The 15,974-nt window shown below is 37.5% G+C and overlaps 1 protein-coding gene across 1 annotated transcript in view; it reads right to left on the bottom strand.

Moving 5' to 3' along the window:
• The window catches only part of LOC119418818 (polycystic kidney disease protein 1-like 2), a 37,901-nt gene that overhangs the window by 16,064 nt on the left and 5,863 nt on the right, over nt 1-15,974 (bottom strand). The window contains exons 7-29 of the mRNA XM_037686111.1: nt 15,627-15,926; nt 15,365-15,507; nt 15,104-15,280; nt 14,739-14,876; nt 14,224-14,367; nt 13,862-13,986; nt 13,067-13,187; nt 12,778-12,909; nt 11,799-11,912; nt 11,131-11,245; nt 10,845-11,035; nt 10,534-10,764; nt 10,054-10,155; nt 8,561-8,739; nt 7,494-7,640; nt 5,470-5,669; nt 5,152-5,390; nt 4,330-4,516; nt 2,650-2,857; nt 2,173-2,413; nt 1,969-2,068; nt 1,751-1,879; nt 1,341-1,526 (exon numbers count right to left, since the gene is read on the bottom strand). Of these exons, the coding sequence (XP_037542039.1) occupies nt 1,341-1,526; nt 1,751-1,879; nt 1,969-2,068; nt 2,173-2,413; nt 2,650-2,857; nt 4,330-4,516; nt 5,152-5,390; nt 5,470-5,669; nt 7,494-7,640; nt 8,561-8,739; nt 10,054-10,155; nt 10,534-10,764; nt 10,845-11,035; nt 11,131-11,245; nt 11,799-11,912; nt 12,778-12,909; nt 13,067-13,187; nt 13,862-13,986; nt 14,224-14,367; nt 14,739-14,876; nt 15,104-15,280; nt 15,365-15,507; nt 15,627-15,926 (3,849 nt within the window). The remainder of the gene's footprint in view (nt 1-1,340; nt 1,527-1,750; nt 1,880-1,968; nt 2,069-2,172; nt 2,414-2,649; nt 2,858-4,329; nt 4,517-5,151; nt 5,391-5,469; nt 5,670-7,493; nt 7,641-8,560; nt 8,740-10,053; nt 10,156-10,533; nt 10,765-10,844; nt 11,036-11,130; nt 11,246-11,798; nt 11,913-12,777; nt 12,910-13,066; nt 13,188-13,861; nt 13,987-14,223; nt 14,368-14,738; nt 14,877-15,103; nt 15,281-15,364; nt 15,508-15,626; nt 15,927-15,974) is intronic.

Below are 15,974 nucleotides of genomic sequence, written 5' to 3'. Positions count from 1 at the left end.
ATAGATGTGTGTGTGTGTATGTGTATATATGTGTGTATATGTGTGAATATATATGATAAAGGATTGTGTTGAAATCAACAAGCTTAGATCAAGAAGTCAGATTTTATAATCACCATTAAAATTTTCAGGCACACAAATATTTTCAGATAAATTCTTATCAAGTAAACTTTGAGATAAGCACAACGGTTCAGTGGTTTGCACTGTTGCCTCACAGCAAGAAGGTTCTGGGTTCAATCCCCGGTTGGACTTGGGGTCATTCTGTGTGGAGTTTGCATGTTATTCTCGTGCTTGCGTGGGTTTTCTCCTGGTACTCCAGTTTCCTCCCACAGACCAAAAGCATGCATGCATGCTCATCAGAGCCACTAATCTGAGGAACAACTTCTACCATGAGGCTGTTAGATTCATGAATCTTTAACCAGAATAATCACTGTGAAAAATCACATCATGCTACTGACCTGAAAACTGTCTGAAAAATCATCTCTACTCATTGGCCTTCAACCCAACTGAGACTTGATTTTACTTAATGTTTATTGGTATTGATTTAGTCTGTTTAACTCATCGTTTAATTGTGTTTTAAATTGAGTTTTTAGTTCACTGTGTGCTTGGCTGTGTAGCTTTGTTTTTGTGCTCTCTTTTATCTTGTTTTTAACTTCAGCACTTTGTTTCAGCTGTGGCTGTGTTGAAGCGTTTTATGAATAAAGTTGTTGATGATGATGATCTGTTTCATGTTGCTGTGTTCATGCGTGCTCATCTGCTCACACAGACTCATGTCCGTGTCCGTGCTGATGTTCGACATAATGTTTTTATGCTATTAGTGCTTAGTGTATTATTTAGTTATGTTTTTATTAGTTCTTATCTTAGATCTTATTACTGTTTTTCTTTTACAATGTATTGTTGGATGTAACTGGGACCCTGTGTACATAATCTCATTCCACCACATGTACCACATGCAAATGACAAATACATCTCTCTGAATCTCTGAATGTTAGGCTGCCTTCAGGCCCAGGCCTCCCTTGCAAAATAGATCTGTGATCTCAATGGGATTTGCCTGGTTAAATAAAGGTCAATAAATAAATAAATGAACATAAAGCTGTACAAAGCTTCTTTAGCTGTTTATCCAACAGGTACACACATCTTATCAAATATTTATTCAGGAAATGTAAAAAGAAGATGTGTCAGTGTGATAAAACATCTCTTTAGTTAGTTAGGTTAGTTGTAACTGGGACCTGTGTACACAATTTTGTTCCACCACATGTACCACATGTGGTGCGAATGACAAATAAAGAACCTTGAATCCTTGAATCCTTATAATAATTGTTGTTTGGGGGTTGGGTATTTACCTGGATATTTTCCGAACAGGTTTTGGAACAGAGAGGTGCCGGCCCATGTGAAAACATCCTGAATGCTCACGGTGTCTGGGATATTTCCAGTGAAGCTATCCCTAATGTGTTGATTCAGGTAAAATGCATTTGGATCTCTTTGGCTATAAGCAACCAGCAGCAACATCCACATGAAGCCCAAGTAGACTGGAACACATAGTAATAAATCACAATACAAAAACATGCTTTTTATGTCACTTTTTTTTTTTTTACCTCTGCAGGAAAAATAAAATAATAGTCTAGACCTGTTCATTCTTATGTGTTTTATGAGCCCCTTACTTATAATGGACTCTCTTCAATTAGTAACAGTGTGACAAACTTACAAATCCTCAATGATAAAATTCAATAAAAATGTCCACGTTCTTACTCACTAAGGATCTCAGTGAGGAGCGCAAACGCCTTCTGTTCCATGATCTTGTTCCTTTTCATTTTCTCAATATCTGCAGGTGGAGGTGGCTCGTACAAACAGTCAGCCCATCTGTTCGTTGTTTGGCTGTTTTGTTCACCTGCAAATGTTGCTGCACAACTTATTATTCATTTCTTACAACTTGTGGAAAACAGAAAATGTACTTTGGGTGTAGTATGACATCACCTGGACGTCTTTCAACTTTTTCAAAAGTCACATCTTGAAAGTCTTCCTCATCAACTTTCTTTATTACCAATGCAAAGAAGACAGCAAGACCTACCACCTGTAGTGCAAGGCATATTGTCTTAATTCTAAGAAATCAATCAAAACTGAGTCTTTTAAAACACAATAAAAAAAGTCTTGCTGTGGGTGAAATGTACTTCTCACCTTCAGTGGCTGAATGAAGAGAAGACTCTGAAAGAAGGAAACTATCATGGATACCAACCAACTTATGGAGCGTTCTTTTCCAAACTTCAACCCATAAAGCATTGTAAAATACCCAGATATGAAACTGGCTGCAATCACTAACAGCCAGCCAACAAAGACAAACCACCAGGGTAGCACTCCATGTTGGCGCACTCTCTTTTTCTGACCATTGTCTCCAAAAGACTTATCTGCTGGCCTGGACCTGGAATTGGAAAATTAAAGAATGGCATTTATTCAAGATCATTTAAAATGCTTTGTATATGAACGTGAACTCATCTGCAGAGTAATTATAAAGACACATTATCACATGTGTTGGATATGAATACACCAAACCATCAAATGTTAGCTCCGTCCACCCAAACTCAAATGGAAGTAGACAGCATTGAATCAAAACTTGAAACTCTATATAAAGAACGTGTGGTAATTTTTAATAAGTACTTGTCATGTTCAGTTTGGTTTGCATGGCTGGTTATTGAGAGATAATCTTCAAGGAAGCTCTTCATGCTCTGGACTCGCTGCAGAGCCCGACTGACGCTCTCTGGTTTGGAGAAGCAGGAGGGGTCCAGAAGAGTCAGCTCCTTTTCAAGGTGACACATTTGCCCGTACAGATGCTGAATTTTGTTGCTTTTCTTTTGAATTCCCTCCCCTGTTGGCACTGGACACAAATGAATACTGCTTTTAACAGTGCAGTAGCACAACCTTCATACTGTTTTGACAGATTGAAACAAATGTATCATTTTGTACAAAATTGAACATTTATATTCCCTTATTTGTCAGTAGAATGATACTGCCAGTTCTATCTGCTGCATAAATTGTAGTCTTTAAGAAAACCATTATCGTATTTTCCGCCGTACACGTTGCACAGTCGTATAAGTTGCATCAGTCCGAATGTCTAATAAAGTGGGAAAAAACATTAATACATCGCTTCGCCGTATACGTCGCGTCTATTATGCGTCACCGCTGATACGTCGCATTTGTTACGCGTCACCGCTGACAACCCGGAAATGTGTGCCGGTGTTGTGCCAAAAATCGATTTGCTGTCGCAGGAGCCTGCACGGGAAGATTTTAACAAGAATTTAACTAGATTAACACTTAAAAATAATTATTTGTTCGCTCGAAATTATAGCAAAGGTGTGTCTCAGTTGAACTTTTCCTTAATAAATGCACTTTGATGGTCAAATCAGCTGTATTTCAAAAGCTGAATCACAGAAGCGGGAGTGGGCAGAGGGAGGACTCGCTGTGCATTTCTTCAAAATTTAACAAGATAACCACCTAAAAACAGTTATTTGTTTGCTCGACATTATAGCAAAGGTGTGTCAGTTGAACTTTTACTTAAAAATGCACTTCAATGGTCAAATTAGCTGCATTTCGCGAGGGCGGTGCAGCGAAATGCAGCTGATTTGACGGTTGCTCTAGGCATGATCCCAGAGCTGGACAAAGGTGGCAGTATATGGCAAGCCAATTGTCAATCAATCAATCAATCAATCAATCACCTTTATTTTACCAGGTAGAGCCTGTTGAGATCGAGATCTCTTTCACAAGGGTGACCTGGTCAAGTGGTCATCAGCACACGTCACAGGGTAATTGACAATAAGCATTTGCATTAAAAGAAAAAAATAAACTACTATCACGATAAATAAAGGTTAACAGTTTGAAACCATCAGGATAAGACAGACTTCTGTAGACATTAAATGTAGAACAGACATCAGTTTAAGTAGATAGAGTTAAAAGTCAACAAAGACATGTATATTTGATAAGTAGTAATTGTGTCATTAATAGCCATGTTTACCTATTACATGACACAACGGCATGCCATACAACTCAATTACCATCTACTGACTGAAAATGGTAGTGTTCAATATTTTCAATGTCAGAATGAATGACTAATGGTCATATCTCAGCCACAAATTGGTTTATAACTATGGGAGAAAAAAAAAAAAGCATAAATAAGTCGCTTCACGGTATAAGTCGCATGGCATGCAAATTATACAAAAAAAAAAAAAAACAGTGACTTATAGGTCAGAAAATATGGTATGTATAATAAAGCAGAGAAAGAAACGAGTTGTCTCTTGCTTTTCACTTGTACAGTAAGAGCATCATCAGCATAGCAGAGCACACCTGGTAGCTGAACTTGTGATTTTGAGTGGATGTCGTCACTGGTTTTGTAATTCTGATAGAGGAAGTCTTCTACCTCAGACAGAACTCCATTGATATCAGTTCCTTTTCCAGATCCAAACTCAGACTCTGTGAAGGGGATGTTGCGTTTTGCTGTCTCAGAAAGTGAATGGACTATTCTAGTGATATCCTAAAATTTTAAAAACAAAACTCTGTTTATATACAGATATACAATTATACACAGACCATGTAATTTACAACCAAATTCTAAAACTTTGTATAAACTGTAAGTAAAGCACAATATATAGATTTGTAAACCTAAACTATTTTATTCAAATTGAGACAGTATAAAAGTCAGTTATTTAAACTAAGAAATGGTAGTGGAAATGGTAGAAATGGCACTCTTTTTAGTTGCTAAATACTCTTCCAGCTGTTTCTTATTCATACCACCAACTTCTACAGCCTTTTGTTGTCCCTATCTCAGCTGTTTTGACATGCCTTGCTACCACTAAATTGTTTATTTTCCAATAAATTGTACAGTTTAGTGTACATTTTATATTTTAAATGTTTTCTATAGACAGTTTATAAACTCATGAGATTTACACATTGATGCATACTGTATATTTTATGCAGAACATGTTTTTAAGCAAGATAGTATCACTTTAAGGTTAAATACTTTATTCCAGCATTAATTTTTACATGTACCATTAAGATTTATAAGTGGTATAACACAACATTATATGAGAGCAATAGCTAATTTAGGAGGTATTTCATATTTTGTCTAAAATCAAATATTTTTAGTGCACAAAAACACAGCGCACCCACCTTTATAATATTGTCTAAACTGGTTTTTCCATTAGAGTTTGTAGCCGCCTGCAAGGAAACGGTCTGTAAAGTGTTCTCATGTTCAAGGCTTTTTGTTTTCTTTGTTTTACTCTGACAACAAGGCGTCTCCCGAGGACGAGTGTTTCTGAAGATGCTAACTATGAGGATGTTTATTGGAAACATAATGAGGGAACTCTGGACTCCAATCATAAACTGCTGCCAGGTAAATTGAAAGTGACCTGCAAATAGATTTGTGAGACCAGTTTAGAAAAAAAAACCTCTGTAAATATTATCAAATGTAATTAAAATCAGACTTACCCAAGTCCATGACCTGATCAGAGGGGTCTGTGGGGATCCCATAGAACATGATGCTGGTCAGCATGGTGCAGAGCAGCAGGGAGAAACAGCAAGACACCCTCTGTACACAAGTAAAGGTGCTGCTTGGTGGTCGATTAATCACAGAGTACCAGAGGTGCCCATCATTGAAATCCTTTACCGTCTTCATGAAGAACAAATTACTGGAAGATGAAAGCAGCCTTTTTAAATCCTAAACTTTTAAACCCCTTAAAGCTCCCAATTAGTGAAAATTCACCATCGCATTCGGAATCTCTTTTTATTACTAAAGATGCTTGCATCTTTGCGACATTTGAGGTTAAAGAAAAAGACAGAAATCCTTGAAAAGCCATCAGCTCAGTGTTTAGGCTGAATTTTAATGAGACAAACTAAGTAAAGAAATAAGTAAAGAAGAAAACCAAGAAGGCAGATGGTTTGAGAGGGGGTGAAGGAAGCTATTTATGTACTTTGTAAAACGAGAGAAACCATCTTTAAAAAGAGGCGGTCTCAGATTTCAACTTTCAAAAACTTGTGATGCAGCTTTAGGCCTGATACCCAGTCATTTTCACACCTATCAGGAATTTCATCCATGTCACCAGATTGGCTCCTCTGTGAGTCAAACAAACAAAAACCATAACGAACCACTATTGTGAGGATTGACAGGACAATCTGCATGTGTATCTAAAGCCTCCAGTATACTCGCGCGTACGTCAGTCCACGGAGGTCCGCGTGTACCAGATTAGAGTCGAAGCGGACGCCCGCAGGGCATGCCCATGCAAAGATCCATTTTTACGACTGTGTACGCGTACTCGGTGTCGCACAATAAACTGCCTGGCGATGTTCTGTTCTGGACTGTTCTGTATGCAACACCAATGTATTAAATTTCCCTTCTTCGTCCCTGGTCTGGTTTAATGACCTTTTTTCCAAGAGGCAAGAGATCTCTTCCTCCTCCTCCACTGATGCATGACTGAAATTGTGAGAAATTAAGGAATTTGTCACAAGCTAATTAAAATCAGGTCCAGCGTGGCTGCAGGAGAGTCTGGAGATTTCCTGGTGGGCTGGTGTGATGTATGGGCTGCAGGGCCTTCCTGTTTTTTTTGCAAATTTTTTTAGAACTTTGTATTAACATATGAACACAGAACACCTCTGCAACTGGGGCTGCCAGCTCTCTCTTTTTCTTTTTTTTGCGATCTTTCAATCAATCCAGTAGGCGTGTCAGCAAATGACCAGTCGGCAAACTAAAAGTGTCCTGAAGGTAAATTCCCCTTGCCTGCGGAGCTGGAGCCTTAACTTAGCTCAGCATTATAACTCGAACTCCACATTCTCTGTTCTTTGAATTGAAAAAGCTCCTCGGATGAGAAGTGAAACGTCTTGTTAGAAATAAAGTTCAGTTGTTTTGTTGTCTTGAACTTTTTTGAATTTAAGTAAAGAAGTTAAAAAAAATACTGCAGTTCTTTTTGTTCGCCTCAAAGTGTATTGTGATACTAGCAAACTTTTAATATTCTGTAGCCAGACAGATGGCTCTTCAAGCTTAAATAGTCAATTAAAGTGGATCCTAAACAGATGTTGTGTATTCTTGCTTCAAATTCAATTTAAAAAATCCCTTGTGAAAAGTCAAATGGGGAAGGGCAAACAAAACGTTATATGTGTGGCACACTTTAGGTAGCAATACATTCTACAGCCTGGTTTGTAATTGATAATTACCTGGTAAGTACCTCATACATTTGGGTACTGTTCTGTATCATGAAATGACTTAATACCCTGTTTTCACTGGGTACTTTCCATTTACTTATTTGGTATGTGCCAAGTGTGTACTGGTACGGTACTAGAGTAGACATACCCGATAACCAATAAGTACCATGTATGTCTCTTGTTAGTACAAGGTTCGTACTTGGGGTGACAAGTCAGTTCATATTGTATTATAAAAAATGCTTTATGTTCACACGTATTTTTTACACCATACCATCATGCAATTTGTTGTGCAAACTACCACTGTTCATCTGCTTTACCTGAATTTCTTCAGCTCCGTTTCTGTTGAAACAGGAAAGAGTTTATCGAGGCAGCAATCACCCATGTCTATCGCAAGCCAGGAATTGCACAAGAAATACCATTTCTGTTCAGTTTGTAAATCCTGGACCACAATATTGCCAACAAACCTGAAAAAGAAGCAAAAGTCTAGTCCCATTTAAAGTAAAGATAGCAGCACAAACAATGAATAATCAATTTAATAAGCTGAACCAGTGTAGGACTAAAGGAGTGGCAGTCCACTGAGGTTGGCAGTTTCTGCTCAACTCCACTCACAGAGTATCAATTTTGCTCATGGCAGAGTGACATTCAGGGCGACCGGACATTCTCTCCCAGAAACAATTGCAGTTGCATTGAACATTTTCTGTTTTTGAATAATCCCTCACTGTGGAATGATGGACTTCAAAATGTTTGGAAATGACCTTTAACCCTTCCCAGAATGACGGACATCAACAGTTGTTATTTTGAGATCTTCACTGATTGGTATTGTGCTCACACATATATCAATGCTTAAGAGCAGCAAACTGTTGACACTTCTTCTCTCATTCTCATGGATGATGATGATGATCGATTAAATGCATAAAATATATTTTATTAGCAGCACCCAGCTGCTATTTATCTTCTTGAATACTATGGAAGCAGCACTGGTGGTCCTAGTTTTTCCACACTCTGCTTCTGCAGTTTAGATTGGTTTTGTTTAATACATATTTTGTCAATAGAACATTGTATGTGTTATTATTTATTTAAATGTACATTGACTTAGATTTATGACCTGGTGAGGGCAAAATACACATTTTTATTATGATACCTTCAATCTAGTTAATAAAAGGGGCTGCGGATACTGTATATGATTTTACTAGTTTTATATATCCAGGTTAACAAAATGATTTACTGCTTTATTAAATGTATTTTATTCAAATGCTTTACTAACTTTACAGATTAGTGTAACTGTAATACAAACCACGTCCTCCCACCCTGTTTAGTTATTGCAATGACTGCAGTAGTAGGTACATAAATCATATGTTTTTGACTCAGAGTTTTTGTTTCGTACCAAGCAGGGTGACTTCCTGAGTTGTTGTGCCATAGTCTGATTCCCTCCAGCTCCCCCAAAGAGTAGGGTGTAGTTAGCAGAAACAAATCCACGGCACCCCTCTCAAACAGAGGCTTCTTTGGGTCAGTCAGGTGGTGGGGCTTACTGTTTCCTTGTTCACCCAGAAGAGTGACAATAACCTGAAACAACATTACTGGATTTTGAAAAGGAAACTTCTAAAACGAAACAAATAAAGATGCAAATTTTCATTTGCATTATTTTCATCATGAACTACATGCACGACCTTATCAATTGAAAATCAAAACAGTAACTTTTTTTATTCTATAGTGCTCTGAAAGGTACAAGTGATGAAACAAAATTATCAATTGTTCTGTGGTAAAAAGGCAAAACCTAAACGTATATGTCCAAACTCTAATTGCTAATCACTTTTATTATCACATGAACACATTTTAGTAGGAGCTGAATTTATATGTCTAATGTGAGTGTCTAATGCTAAAGTAGAAGCCATCCTTTTTCATTTTCTCACCAAATTTCAATCAACGTTTTCTCTTTTGTTTGGGTTTTAGATCTCCTCCAGCCCCTGATGGAAATGCTGCTCTTTAGTTTTTAAATGCTTTGCTGTTTTCTACAAATGGCATCTAAATGAAAAGACTGCTGATAAGCAGAGTGGGTGGCCTGAGATGTAAGCAACAGCAGCTGAGCTTATTCATAAGATGAGCTGTGGAGAATGAAATGAGGTGTAGTTTTAACGCAAACGTTTGCATCAAACATTCCGTCCTCAACTTCATTTCTGAATAATATTATCTTTAAGATGAAGCATCTCTTTCACATTCTTTAAAATTATCTCCTCTGTTGTTGACATATTCATTTTAAGACTGTAACAATCCACTATGTGCTGGTGTGATGTATAGATATCAGCCAATGTACACTTGCATATCATTTATTATAGCTCTGCTGACCACATTGACCTTCTAGAATGCTCATTTAAATAATTTAGTATTGTAGATTTTTGTAAGATTTATGTCAATATGTGTTTAATAAACTCTGTGAGAGGAATCACAGCTGTCCAGGTTATTGTTTACCACCTTGGAGATTATTAAAATTTTATTTAAGTACACAACTATTTAATATGCATGCACTCTGACTCTGACAAACAGCGTTTCATTAGAAGAACAGAGGCTTCTCACTAGCCTCAACCACACAAGGCAACATGGTTGCCCATTGTTTTCCAATTGGTGGTAACTTCAGTAATAAATCATATATGTGCTTTCTAGTCAGTTTTTGTTATGTTAAAGTTGCAGACACTTCACAACTTCTACTATTCATGAAAATTTACCTGTGTTTAAAGACATCAGTAGCACATAATATACTGTTAATGGCTTACGTGCTGCATTTCCAACAAGCAGAAACTCCTGAATTCTTGACTTGCGACTGAAAACCCATTTTAGAAAATTATTTTTGACCTCAGAGGTAAAAGGAACATGCATATTTACCTGAGAAGAAGTGGCGGCTCCTATACGATGTCCAGTGCAGACACATAACATATAGCGATAACTGTCGATAGGGTCATTGTCCTCAAGCACTGTCCCCTTTACCTGTTCATGAGAATATATAATTATCCATCTATCACTAGCATGCTAGCTAGCAATAGATAGACAGGTTGCGATTTATATTGTTTTTCAGGTACAGGCTTCAAGGAAAGTTCTTTACCAGTTGAACATATATATATATATATATATATATATATATATATATATATATTATTTCTACTAGTAGTCAAAACAGATGTTGTAACCCTGAATGGACCAGCAATGTGATTTTACATGTGCAAGAACAAATGTTAAAAGCCAATTTTAAATGTTTTAAATCTGTGCCTCTCAAAAATAATTTAGGCTGCTAAATTGCACTTGAAACAGATTTAGGATGACATTTGATTTAAAAGATGGAGTGTCCTGGAAGGAAAGACACTTTACCTTGACCGTGTCTTGAATGTCTTTTCTGCGTGCCCACACAACCACAAGCAGGTAGGTCACGAAGAGCGCGCCGACAAAGCACACTACGACAGGATTCTCAGCAAAGGTTGCAAAAAGCTCAGCGGTGCGTGACGGGTCGACGAGATTGGGAGTCACAAAGAAAGAGCTCCCAAAAAACGTGAGGTGGTTGCAGAAGCACTGGGTGAGCAATTGTGTGGAATTCACACCAACCTTCAAAGATTATCATCTTTACTGTTATAAAAGATTTAAAGCATCATTACATAAGAGGCTAATTATGTTACTGTACTTACTTTGCAACCATAATCGCTCCAGTCCAGTCGTGTTTCATTCCAAAATTTGCACGAAGATGTGATGGGGGTAATTGATAAAGTGGCATTGATAGATTTTATTCCTGGACCCACAATAGGCCTCACCACAAGATAATGGATTCCAGAATTTCCTTTTAAATTTGTGGGATTGAGAATCCATGTGTATCGCTCCTCTGTGTCACACACACAAATACATATTCCCAGATATAGACAAATAATCAATGAAAAACATTGTTTGGAAAGTATTAAAGATATAAAAAAAAGTTACCAAGTGTTGTTCCCTTTTGAGGCATTTCTGTCATCGCTACATAATTTGTCTCTGTGGGGTAACTCTTATAACCGAGGAACAACTTGAAGGGTAAAGGATCCACTGAAGGCACCATCTTTCAAAACACAAATTAGTGTACAGATAGAGTATAGCTTTAGCGATGCATAGAATAAAATAAAAGCACATAAAGTATTATTTTTCACAAATATACCGTTTATGTCCTGAGTTGATTTTGTTGTTTGATTTCAAAAAGATGATTTATGTCACCAGGAGTAATAATTTGGTAAGAAGTCTACAAGCGCTGGCTGACATATACTGTATTTTTGTGGATTTTGTGACTTTGGGTCAGATATCTTCAGTAAACTACATCTGTGTTTGTTTATCTTGCATCTTATATATTTCTAGCCAAACAAAGCAGAAAACCATCAGGTACAGACTTGATAGAAAACGTACATTCTCATGTACATAGAATATGCTCTCATTTTCTACAACTATCCTCTAGTGGTGAACATGCTTATATGATCCCCACAACCTTTTTATCTTGAGGTGAGCTATGGATTGTAGTAGAGAATCCCAGAGCTACTGGTATAAATGGACACTCTTGGTTTTGTTGAAGTATTCATGACATATTCAGGTTCAGCATCAAGCACAGAAACTGTTGATCAGACCTTTAAAAGTAGGGTACTGTCAGCTGAAGGGATATCTATGGCTGTTGTGCTGTAGTTCCCCAGATCCAAAACAGAGGTGTTCACTTGCTCTCCATTGGGTCTTGGCAACAGAATCTGTGTAACAAACCAAAATATAGAAAATGTGTCTAGGAAAACCAGTATCAGCAATATATTCTTATTTTAGGCACATTTTCATCCCAATTCTCTTTATGCCTTCATTTCTTGCATGGCTCAGGTCTTCAAAGTCCATGCTCAATAATCCAGGTAAAAAAAATCCAACAAAGTTCAGTCAGGTCATCTGGACAGTTTCTTTTTTGTTGAGACATTTCGTCCTTCATCCAAAGGACTTCATCAACCTGAGGAGCCTGATTGAACTTTGTTGGACTGAACATTGCTGGATTTTTCTACCTGGATTATTGATCATGAACTTTGATGTTGTGAACCACTTTGGCTATGGCTGCCTCAGAGAAGTTGACGGGGGAGAGGGGTAGGCTCAAGAAACAATCTTATCACCAGCAAACTGGTTGGTCCACTATGGGAGTGTGGGACTGAGTTTGTTTGTTACTCTTCAGATTGATGAAGTCCTTTGGGTGAAGGATGAAACGTCTCAACAAAAAAAGAAACTTTCCAGATGACCTGACTCAACTTTGTTGGATGACTCAGGTCCTTTTTTAATAATAATAAAACAACACTGTATGAATTTAAAAAGTGCATGTATGCAGATGTATTCTAATAAAATAAGAGAAGGTTAACTGGGTAAAAAAAAGAATCAGCTACAAATCGACTATCTTTTACTTATTATTTTTTTATTGAATAAAGAGGATGAGGAGGTTTTTCTCACAGTGACCTAGTTTATAAACGTCATCTCTTCATTTAGTTGAAAATTAGGTCTAGGGTATGTGTCCCTGCAGTCTGCACAGAGAGCTTGGTCTAAACAAGTAATCACATCTTTGAGTAAAACCTCAGATGCAGTACTGACCTCGATATCTTCACTTAAGTTCTCCACGGGGATACCGGATCCGTCTTGTGTTGTGAGCGACAGAGCGCCTATTAGTCCACTGATATTGCCTCTCCCATTCCAGGAAAATGGGTTTTTATCTAAACTCAGCATCTGTAGATTTAGTTAAAGAGCAATGTTGAGTTAAATCTCATTGTGAGAATGGGCCCTTCTAAGAATTGAGAGAAACCTTGTTGGGACACGCACAGTATCTGTAAAACACCTGTACTTGTGTCTACTCACACAGCGCACAGACACTATTCAGACTTACTCGAACACCCACTGGTTCTCCTGAAGGAAATAGACTCAAAGGCAATTGTGGCAGACTAAATGAGGGATAAGAACTGTTGGAAAAACTTGTAAATGCAGAGTGTAAACTCTCTGGTGTCAGTCTGTAAGAAAAAAAAAGAACTTTTTATGCATCCGTTATCAAATTAACTCAATAACAGATAACATGTATTTATATTCTCTTCTTGTGTACACAGCTTGCTAAACTATTCTTGACCATGCACAATTCTGTTATTCCTCTTGACAGACAGCTCCACAATTTTGATTTAATCTGCTGAAGTACGCTTTTGAAACAAACTGACTACAAAACGAACTATAAAATAGGCTGGCATATTTGGACCAGTATTTCAAAATTATTATTTAACATCAATGTCATTTTTAGACCTAGACGTTTGTCTCTGTTGCTTTCTGACAACAAAGATCTCCCTTGCAGGTGTAGGAACACAGCTTCAGTGTTCTTGAGATGGGTGGGAAATGCCCAAGATATCTTTGTACCTATTTTAAGATAAAAGCTGTGGTACATTTTTATTTACCACGTTCAAAACACAATCAACAGTACTACACACAGCTACAACTCACATAAGAAACCCTTTGGCAGGCGTAAAACATTCGGTAGATTCTCTCATGAATGTTGCCAATTATTTGCAGATCAGTGAGATGCTAACTTCATTACAACTTTGACGTCTTTATTTACTAAATCAAAACCCCATGTAGATCTTGTACAGTGTGAAATCTTGCTTTTAGTTTTTTGTTTAACGTCTTGCTAAAGTGAACTTACCTATTGACGTATAAACTAATGTGGGGTTGTATAATTATTGTTGGTCCCTCGTTAGTATCCATTATGTTCAACAGTGCGCTCTGTGTATTTGTTAGAGTATCAAGAAGAGCATCAGAGATTTCTTTCTGAAAAATAATTGAAACTAGGCGGTTAGTGGCACAAAAAGCTGAAGATAATAACAACAAACCATTCAAATAAGACAATGTTGCATGTACAAATTCTACATAAAGGACCAACAGATTAGATATAAATGGTTTTGGGGTTTTGAGGCAGCGGATGCAAGTGCAGCCTCTCAAGTGATATTCAAATCTCCCTTTGAGATGTAAATCTAAACTCCATGAGCTTTGAAGGTGATGACTCACATTGGAAGAATACTCCAGGATGTCGCTCACTCCTTTCACAATGGTGCTGGCTGCAATGACTATTTCTTCCTTATCATCAGCTGAGCTCACATTCATGTGCACGATAGATAAGCTGAGGTTTGCGAACAAATTGGATGCAGAAATCTGGAGGGGAGAATAAACTTATTGAGCAGATGTAAAGACAGTCCTCGGAACCAGGTCTCGTAAAAATAATCAAATTGACACTGTTCAATATCTGTGTGAAATAATTGCATATTTTCTAAGTAAAATTATATTTAGAAAGAAACGCATGTACAATTTAAATACATTGATCACTTTGGCGATGAGAATATTACAAATGCAAGTGGGACATGTTTACCGCCAAATTACATACAACTATGTAGGTGGGTCAGTCAATAACAAAAATGATTAAAACAAAGTTCTTAACTTATTTTTACTTATTGTTGCTGTGTAGTTGTCATTATTATTGCAAATCAAGAATAATATTGCAAAATAAATAAAGTCTTTTACAGTACCTGAGCATCCAAACTGAGTTCATCGCCTTGCATGATTAGAGAAGAGAGTCCGCTGGCTACAACTTGGGTTTCTGTTGGGGTGCTGGTTGGAAATTCATTTATTGTGTCAATCAAAGTGCGCAGTATCTGCTCTCTGAGCTGTGAAAGAAAAACAGAGGATTTTGCACCATTGTGTAGCATCCAACGGTATTCAAGGAGAAACAAAAACCGACATAAATTACAGAAAATTATAGCTGCTAAAGGTAATCTAAATCTGCTTGTTAAGGCAAAGGACGAAAACAGAGGACTGTAATGGTAAGGTAGCCTGTTTTCTTCCAACTTGTGTCTTACAGTACAATGAGATACCAACTTTAGGGTAAGGTCACCTTTTGCTTATCTTCTTTACTTGATTCATCAGATTGATCGTTCAGTTTTTGGGCCACGTTGTTGACGATTTCTCCAACCAATTCTCCAGAGAGAAGACCTTCTTTTCTTAGCTGATCCACAATGTTCGCTACAGCCGTACTGAGAGCATCCACTGAGTTTGTTGTGAAATCCATAACCTTAAAAAAATGTAGCTGCATCTTTAAAAGTGTAATGAAAAATATAAGCATGTCATAAGCAATATAAGTATGTTTTTGACAAACCTGTGCAGTTAGAGTGGTGCTAAAAGAATTGTGAACGTTTTTTGCAGTAGCTGTTATGAGCAGGTTGTAGTTTGAACTGCTGTCTCCACGAGGAAGGTATACAGCTTTTACTTCACTGTCTTTACTGCAGAGCAGGCGCTTGCCTGATAATTTTCAAATAATAAATTAGAGTTCATTAGTAGAGTTAAAGAATGGCACAGAGTTTACAATACAGTAATACAATCTGGTAATGAAAACAATTTTAAAACTTGGAATTACCCACCCTTAGCTCTAAAACAATACCAACAGTGAAAACAAGGAGATTTGGTAGAGCAGCTTATCTTAAAAGCATCTAAAGCTGTTCCGCTGTTTGGTGATATTGTGCACGTGAGGTCTTCAGATTTCCTGGTGGTTAACTTGGAAGTTGTCGTGTCAGCACGCGTAGTGGCAGAAGTAACAGCGTGGCTGGTGGTGGCACCAGTGTTGCTAGATGGTGTCTTGGTGGTACCACCTGAAGGGTCGGAATCATCTTTGGTGGTGTCGACTTGTGGTGGTTTGGTGGTAGAATGTGGTGCACTTGAAGCTGTTGATGAGGTGGTGCTGACTTGTGGTGGTATGGTGGTAGAATGTG

Source organism: Nematolebias whitei, chromosome 13 (genome assembly GCF_014905685.2).
Source record: "Nematolebias whitei isolate Nwh7 chromosome 13, NemWhi1, whole genome shotgun sequence".
NCBI lineage: Eukaryota > Metazoa > Chordata > Actinopteri > Cyprinodontiformes > Rivulidae > Nematolebias > Nematolebias whitei.
This window is presented reverse-complemented; position numbering and strand designations above follow the sequence as displayed.